This window comes from Ochotona curzoniae, unplaced genomic scaffold, assembly GCF_017591425.1.
Source record: "Ochotona curzoniae isolate NIBS_2020 unplaced genomic scaffold, NIBS_Ocur_1.0 scaffold_2453, whole genome shotgun sequence".
NCBI lineage: Eukaryota > Metazoa > Chordata > Mammalia > Lagomorpha > Ochotonidae > Ochotona > Ochotona curzoniae.
In genome coordinates, this window is record NW_024467094.1 from 1,746,067 (window position 1) to 1,754,698 (window position 8,632).

General features: G+C 57.4%; 1 protein-coding gene across 1 annotated transcript in view; it reads right to left on the bottom strand.

Moving 5' to 3' along the window:
- Positions 1-3,568, bottom strand: part of LRRC75A (leucine rich repeat containing 75A) — a 35,287-nt gene extending 31,719 nt beyond the window's left edge. The window contains exon 1 of the mRNA XM_041001197.1: positions 3,125-3,568. Coding sequence (XP_040857131.1) covers positions 3,125-3,376 — 252 coding nt within the window. The 5' untranslated portion in view covers positions 3,377-3,568. The remainder of the gene's footprint in view (positions 1-3,124) is intronic.
- Positions 3,569-8,632: the final 5,064 nt, after the last annotated feature.

Consider the following 8,632-nt stretch of genomic DNA (forward strand, 5'->3'; position numbering starts at 1 on the left):
ACCCCCCCAGTTATCAACTGGGTGAGTCCTTTTTTTTTTTTTAACAGCTCTTGCTCACTCCCAGTGCTGCCAACCTGAACCACACAGACAGAACCAGGACACCACCCTCCGGGTGAGGCAGGTTGGCTCTCTGGCCAGCAGAAGTGCGCCATGCTGGATGGGGGTCCACCAACACCCTTAGACCTTCCCTAGGGGAAAGGGGGCAATACAGGTGCCCACAACGAGAGCTATGAGGAGGTGACACCTCCTCCTTCCTCGGCAGCAGCTCCTGCCTTGCCATGGGACGTGACTTTTTCCACTCAGTGTGTCTGGGATGCGCAGTTAGGTTAAACGCTTAGCCAAGGCACCTGCGCCCCGACCTTCACAACCTGGGTTCTCTGTCTGGCCCTAGATCCTGCTTCAGCTTGCTGGGGAGACGGACCATGGGAAGCGGTGGTGATGGCTCAAGTGACTGAATTCCTGCCACTCCCCCCAACCCAGGTGGGAGACTTGGAGGGAGTTTGTGGCTCCCAGCTTCAGCCTGGTCTGTCTGTGGGCATCTGGGGAGGGAACCGAGGGTGGAAGGTTTCTCTCTCTAAAAAAAAGATGGCAAATCTGAACTCGGCCTGAATTTGCAGCAAGCTTTCAATTCATACAGCAGGGCCCAGGACGGACGCAAAGAAATTCCAAGCTCCTTCAGCTATGATTGTGAAGGGACACCACGTGGACTGCCACCAGCTGTGACCACACCCCACATAGCACACCCATGCTCTGGAGTTCTTATCAGGGTCACCATGGGAACCTGTTTGCACTGGTAGCGTCTGTACAAAATTCACAAACTTTGTAGCATTTGTCCTTCGTTCTTGGGGAAAAGGAGGGAACAGGACTCAGATGGGTTATCTGCCAGGGGCCAAGGTCACCTGTGACCATGGCCCGAGGGCTCCCCCAGCACACCACAGGCAGGAGCAAAGGAGGGCATTCAGACACAGCCCACTCTGAACACACACACACACACACACACACGATCTCTGTGTGCCCTCATCCATAGCAGCTCTCACAGCACGGGCAAGGGCAGTGTCCCACTGTAGCAGAGTGCTGGCTTTGGTTTCAGTGGCAACTCTGGTGCAGCCTGATATTTCTTGCAAAAAACATTTGGAGATGCACATATGTGCACATGTGTGTGAGTGTACTACCTGTCTAAGCTCTCAAGGTCTCTATTCGATCAAGGACCCCAGGAGGCATTAAGCACCTAGTTCTGGGCATGCATGAACTCCCAACAGCCCAACACGGTCCCCAATAGCCCCAGCATCTATGCATGGGGGTCCGGCACTTTTCCTGGGCTGTGACCCCTCCCTGGCCGAGCCCCTGCCTCAGCCTGCAGAGCTGACCCTGATCTTGCTCCCTCCAGACCAGAGGAGGAAGCTGGCAAGGAGGAGAGGACTGGGAAGACGGAGACACTTGAGGGCACAGCAGCCATCCAGCCCGACCTCCCTCCAGTTAGCCGCAGGGTCCTAGACAACCCCTGCCTTCCGTGTGCCCTGGCTGCTGCTTCACAAGGCCTGGGACCCAGGACCATCCTGATGAGGGGGAAGGGTGGGACTGGGGAGGTGGAAGGGGGCCTCCATCTCTCTTCTATGCCAGCCCCGCAACCCCTACTCCTAGGACCAAAGGGAGCAGCTCGTGAAACCTCCCGCTGTCTGCCTGGTGTGCAAACGGGATGTACAAGGCTCTGGAAAACCCATTATCCTACTTGAAAGTGGAAAAAAAAAAAAAAGAAACAAAAGAAAAAAGGAAAGTTACCACAGTGGCAGGGTGTGTGTGTGTGTGTGTGTGTGTGTGTGTAGACTTCAATTTTTGTAAAGACAAAAGAGAAACACACGGCCAAACTTGCCCTGGCATAGAATGTCATCTGTTCTCTGATCGAATTCAGAGGCAGCACCTGGGGAGCCCTGAGGTGGCAACGGCGTCTCCAGCATTGTTGCGGAAAGCAGAGGCAAACCCCCCAGCTCCTGGGTGCCTTTCTGGGTCCCCCAAGGCCCTCTGGGGCTTCCCTGGGGGGGGGGCAGTATCCTTTCTGCAGGCGAACAGCGCACACCAGGTACAGAGGCGGGGGTGAGTGAGGCAGTGGGAGGTGGGGCCCCTTAGATTTTGGAAGCTCCTCCCAGGAAGGTCCTCCTACAAGCCTCTTTCATCAGTTTTGGGAAAACCTCAAAAGAGGTCAGCCGAGGTTCCCCGCCCCCTTCTGCCATAGTTTGCACGGTTAAGGTAAGGGGTAGAGGGGGGGCAATCCACCCTGAATGTGGGGGCCCAGGAGCCTAGGCTGAGCCAACCCCTGTCTGGTCACACAGGAAGAAATCCTTGCAACCAGGTTCTTTCTTCCACTCAACAAAAATGCACGGCAGAGGTCACCCCCTCCCCCCAAAGAAACCGAGACAGGAAAAGGAGCAGCCTCGGGGCAGCTCCCAATCAGAGGAAACCTGGCCCCTTCTGCGAAGTCCGGCCACCACAGGCGGGCGGTGGGCACGGCACCGGGAGTTCCCGCAGGCCAGGAAACCAAACCCACTCCCCTCTCTCCAGGCTTTGTGCAGGAGCCAAACTTAGGCTCCTGCTGGAACCAGCGCTCAGGGCACCTCCCAGGTGAGACGGGTGGGAACTGGTGGCTCCAGAGTCGGGGCCCACAGCCGCTTTGGGGAGCCCGATGGCTACGCGTTCCGTGTGGACCCTAGCAACCAAGCAAGGAGAGGCAGACAGGAGAGCTCTGTGGCCCAGCCCGGGCTTGCAGCCCTGCGTCCCCTCCCACCAGCCATCCCTGGAGACCAACCTCCTCTGCCAGAGAAGAGGGACAGGAGCGACATTATACCAACAGGTTCCCCTTCCCCGGGGCCCCACTTGGGACCAGCCTCCGTCCGGGTGCCCGCCCTGCCCCAAGGCCCCACATTCAGCCGGAGCGCGGAGGCACCTGCTGCCACCCAGGGCTCCATCACACCCCCTCGCCTTTCCCCAAGGAAAGGGGCCCTGGGCGGTTCCCCTTGACGCTCCGAGCCTCCCCGGGCCAGAGGCGGGGCGCTCCCGCACGCGCGCGCGCTCTCGCGGGCGCAACGCGTCCCCCCACCACCAACCCCCCGACCCCTTTGCTCGCGCTCACCTGGCGCAGGTGCTGCAGCAGCGTCCCCGCCTCCTCCCGCCGGCCCTGGCGCACCATCCGCAGCAGCTCCTGGACCATGCCGACACGCCGGTGGTAGGGGGGCAGCCCCGCGCCGGCGCCCGCGCGCCCCGCCTTGTCCCCGGCGCGCAGCAGCAGCGACGCCCAGAAGTCCGGCCGTTCGCGGCGGGGGCCGGGCGTCGCGCCGGGGCTGGTTCTCTCCGCCAGGCTGCCCTTGGTCTGCCGGGTGCCCATGCCGCCGCCTGCCCGCCGGGACTGTCCGCGTTGGGCCCGAGGCCGCGGCCCCGGCCGGCTGCGCCCCCGGGCGCGCCCGCCTCCCGGGATGCAACTTTGGGGGAACTGTTGCGCGCGCGGGCGGCGCGGGGGCGGGGGCGGCCGGCGGCCCGCGTTCCCCTCGCTCCTCCCTCCCCGCTCCCGAGCGCGCTCCCCGGCCGCTCGCCGCCAGCCTGCGGCCCCGCCCCGGTCTGCCCGCCCCGCCCCGCGACTCCCGCCCCCGCGCCGGGCTCTGCACCGCCGCCGCCGGCGCCCGCCCTTCCCGCTCCCGCCCCTCGCGCCTCCGGGCCGCGGGGAGAGGGTGGGGGAGAACCTGGCGGGCGCCCCCTCCTTCGCCGGGCCACCGCACTGCGCCTCCTCCCCGGGGTGCGTGCGTGGAGCCGTGGCGAGGCCGGGCGGGCAGGCCCTAGGGACCTTGGCGACTCGGGGTCCCGCCGGGTTCTCCAGCTGCGGGCGCGCGGGAGGGTCAGACCAGCCGAGGTGATGGGAGGCGACCGATGCACCTGTGTGTGTATGTGTGTGTGTGTGTGGATGTGTGTAGAGAGAAGCAGTTTGGAGTGTGATTGTGGAAAGCGGGGTGTGGGGAGGTGTCGGGGATTTCCCCAAGGCAGGCTCCCCTGAGCATCCTCGCCAAAGTCATCCAAGGCCCTGACTCAGAATAAACGACTCCCAGGCTGACTGCTCATCTGTGGAGTGGGCCGGTTCCTCCCCGTGGGCTGGAGACAGTCAGCATCCCCCTTTGGAGCCCCGGGCTGGTGGGAAGGCCTGGCTGGTGCTGGTGTCTAAACCCTAGGAGTGCATTCTGAGTGTCGGTGCTGTGTGCGTGCCCCTCTGTGGCGAGGGCGTGTGGCTTCCAACGGGAAGGCGTGAGGTGCCCCTGTTTGTTCCCGTTCTCTATTCCCCCGGTCCTACACACAGGGCCCTTGGCTGCACGCACGCACGCGCGCCCCACGCTCCTGCTGGCCACCTCCCTCCTCACTCAGCCAGACTTAGGCCCAGACCCAAAACCCTGGTGGTGCTTGGAAAAGCTCACCAATGCCTCTGCCAGACAGGAAGAAGGGCAAGCCAGGCACATGGGGTGGTGGTGGGGGGGGCTTCGTTTATCATGGGCAGCTGTTCATCCTGGTAGGCTGGGGTAAGCTGCCCTTGGTCTGTAGCCTTGTGCCAGCTCCCTGGCTCTAGCCAGGTACTGCTGGGGGGCGGGGGTGGGGGAGGAGGACTGGGAGAGGAGCCTGGAAATGATAGCTGTAGGGGCAGGAGAGCTGGAGCCCAGATGCTAGAGAGCTCGAGTGCCACCTGCCCAGTGCTGGGTACCAGGCTGGTCCAGAGCTGGGGGAGTCCAGGATCCGCCTCTGCCGTGTTGGGACAGGAGACATCACTGTTGTGCACTGATGTTAGGGTGCTGCTTCCAGCTCCACTTCCTATCCAGGTTCCGCACACCACACTCAGAGAGGCGGTGGGGAAGGCTCAAGTCCCTGGGTCCTGGCCACCCATGGGAGGGGCACCCTAAGTTCCCTGGTACTCTGGGCTGTGGCAGGGATTTGGAACAACCAGTGGAAGATCTCTCGGACTCCCTCTTTCAACTTATTAATTCAAAAACATAATAATTTATTCCTCCTTTTAAAAACACGCGGATTTTTTTAAAAAGATTTATTTATTTTCATCAAAAAGGCAGATTTGCAGAGAGAAGGAGATACGGAGAGAAAGATCGTCCATTTGCTGGTTCACTCTCCAAATGGCTTCAATGACCAGAGCTGAGCCAATCCTAAGCCAGGAGCCAGGAGCTTCCTCCAGGTCCCCCATGTGGGTGCAGGGTCCCAAGACCTTGGGCCCTTCTCTATTGCCTTCCCAGGCTACAAGCAGGCAGCTGGATGGGAAGTGAAGCACTGGGATACAAACTGGCACTCATATGGGATTCCGGTGCTTGCAAGTGGAGGACTGAGCCACGGAAGCCATTGTGCCAGGCCCTGTTTTAATTTTTGTTGGGAAGGCAGTTACAGAGTGAAATCTTCCATCTGCAATGGCTAGAGCTGAGCTGAACTGAAAGCAGGATCTAGGAGCTTTCTCTGGGTGCAGGGACCCAAAGACTGCTTCCTTAGGCCATCAGCAGGGAGTTTGATCAGAAGTGGAGCAGCCGGGATTGGAACTCCTGTCCACATAAAATGCCGGCGCCACAGGCGAAAGTTCAGCCTGCTGTACCATGGCACTGGTCTCTTGTTGCTTTATTGCTCCTTTTTAAAAGAGACCCTTTCTTTGGAAAGACAGAAGGAAGGAGAGAGAATGGTCATCCATCTGCTGGTCCACTGTGATAGGTGGCCGAGATCCGACTACTCAAGGCGTCACCTGCCACGTCAACCCAGGCTGTGCCCAAACTAAGGCCGTCCAGGGTGGGACGCGAGGGTCCAGACACCCACCCCTTGCCATGCCTGTATTTCATCCACTTCAGTTGGGCTTCGAGCCACACCAGGTCATTTGCCTCTCGCCAGTGACCTAGTTGCTAAATCCGGTGGCCACTTTTGGGCCTCATCGGACTGGACTTTCAAACAGCACCTGGGGCCCGCGCCAGCTCGGTTCTCATTGAGACTCTGTTCCCCGGGTCTGGCCAGTCTTCTTTCTCACTGCTCTTCCTACCCCATCCTTTGTTCGTAGAGGACTCCAAGCCTCCTCAGTGTGTAAGCTAGTCCCCCAAAGCCTGAACTTCTGAGCGTGGTCCTACTTTTTATTTGATTCTAATTTATTTCGAATTTTTAAAAAATATATATTTTTTAAAGATTTCTTTTCAGTGCAGAGAGGGAGGCAGAGTGAGGACGATCTTCCATGTGCTGGTTTAATCCCCAAGTGGCTCCAATGGCCGGAGATGAGCTAATTCTAAGCCAGGAGCTTCTTCCGGGTCTCCCACACAGGTGCAGGGTCCCAAGGCTTTGGGTTGTCCTCGACTGCTTCCCCAGGCCACAAGCAGGGAGCTGGGTGGGAAGTGGAGCTGCTGGGATATGAACTACTGCCCACATAGGTTGCTGGCACTTGAAGTGGAGAGTTAGCCAGCTGAGCCATTGCACCAGCCCCTCTTTTTTATGATTTATTTTTATTTGAAAGATAGGTATGCAGACAGAAGGAGAGACAGAGATCTTTCATTTGCTAACTCATTCTCCCAAATGACCACAATGGCCCATCCAAAGCCAGGAGCCAGGAGTCTTCTCTGGGTCTCCCGCCATCCTCTGCTGCTTTCACAGGTCATAAGCAGGGAGCTGAATCACAGAAGTGGAGCAACCGGGACTCAAACCATCACCCATAGGGGGTGCTGACACTTGCAGGTGGACGATTAGCCTGTTGAGCCACCACACTGGCCCCCATTGTGGGATTTGGGGGGGACATGAACCCACTGGTAGGAATTCTCTAAATCTCTGGTTCTAAAATGACACCAACAAAAGCCCAAAGCAAAACCCAAGACAGCAGCCCCCTCACCTCTAAATCTGATCACCTCCAGGGTGTTAGCTTCGTGCCAGGAAGTGACTGTAGGGTAGACAAGTGATTGAATGACTAAACGCTGCTTGTGTTGGCAGACACGGAAGCTATTGGTGATCCTTGGGGAAATCGGTTTCAGGGGATTAAGGAGACGACAGGAGAGAAGAAAGTGGAGAGAATTTTGTTCTTTCCAGAAACCTTGTTGTGATGAAGCCGTAACCAGAGGCAGGGCTGCTGTTTGCAAAGAGATGGTCATTAAAAAAAAATTAATTTAATAGGAACAGCAATTTACAGACAGAGTGAGAGAGATCTTCTGTCTGTTGGCTTATTGCCCAAAGGGCTACAGCAGCCAGCACTTGACCGAGATGGAAGCCAGGAGCCAGGATCCTCCTCTGAGTCTCCTACAGGGGTGCAGGGGCTCAAGGACCTGGGCCAACCTCCTCTGCTTTCCCAGGCCATTAGCAATGAGCTGAATTTGAAGTGGAGCAGCCAGGATTCGAACCGGTGACTCTATGGCATGCCAGCGCTGCAGTACGAAGGTCAGCCTTCTACACCGCCATGCCAGAGCTAGTCATCCTGGAATTTATCCTCATACGTGCTCTCTTTCAGGTAGGTCATTTTTTGGCCACATGGTGGCCTGGATGTTTCCCACCATGCAACCTAGAATTAAGAAATGAGCATTGCTATGCCTTTTCTCAGAAGATTCACTTTACTTTAGCATTGACCGGGTTTTAGAATGTAAAGGTTATCTGTGCAATATAAATGTCTAAATAAAAACCTCGAATGCACGGACCGAATGGTAAATGTGTCTACCGTGTCAAACTCTTACAGTCCGGTGTTTTTACTTGCCTGCTGTTTAACTGTTTTCTTTTTTCTTCAAAAATTAATTTTTATTTGAAAGAGTTGCATAGCCGGGTGCGGTAGCCTAATGGCTAAAGTCCTCACCTTGCAGACCCAGGATCCTATATGGGCACTGGTTCATATCCCAGCTGCTCTGTTTCCCTTCCAGCTCCCTGCTTGTGGCCTGGGAAAGCAGTCAAGGACGGCCCAAAGCCTTGGGTCCCTGCACCTGCATGGGAGACCCGGAAGAGGCCCCTGGCTCCTGGCTTTGGATCGGCTCAGCTCTGGCCATTGTGGCCACTTGGGGAGTGAATCAGCAAATGGAAGATCTTCCTCTCTGTCTCTGCTTCACTCTTTACAGATTGACTTTCCAGTAAAAATAAATGAAACTTTTAAAGTTGCAGAGAAAAAGAGGGAGAAATGGAGGAAGAAAAGAGTGAGTTGCTTCCCCCAAATGACTGCAACAGACGAGGCTGGAATTCCATCGGGGTCTACACCCGGGGGCAGGGACCATCTGGCAGCTGTGTTTCCAGGTGCATCTACGGGGAAGTGATCCAGAGATGAGGTCGCTTAGGGTGCTTGTGTTGGAGAGGTGTGCGCGCGCAGGACGGGGGTGCAGGCCTTGGGGCCCCTGGTCCAGAAAGGAGGCCAAACCCTGTGGGCTCCAGGGAGGCCCGAGGGCTTGCACAGCAGTGTCTGGTCCAGTGGGGTGTGGGGGAGAGCAGCCTGCTGTGCTGGGGGGAGTTGGGTGGGAGGGGGTTGGGAAGGCTTCACCAGGGGGCATTCTGAGGTTTTATTTCTGAATTCAGAGGAATTTATGGCATCACTTCAAGTGCCTACATTGAGGGGACTCTGAATACCCCAGGGTCCTTGTCTCTCTCTCTCTCTCTCTTAAAAAAATATATTTATTTTTTA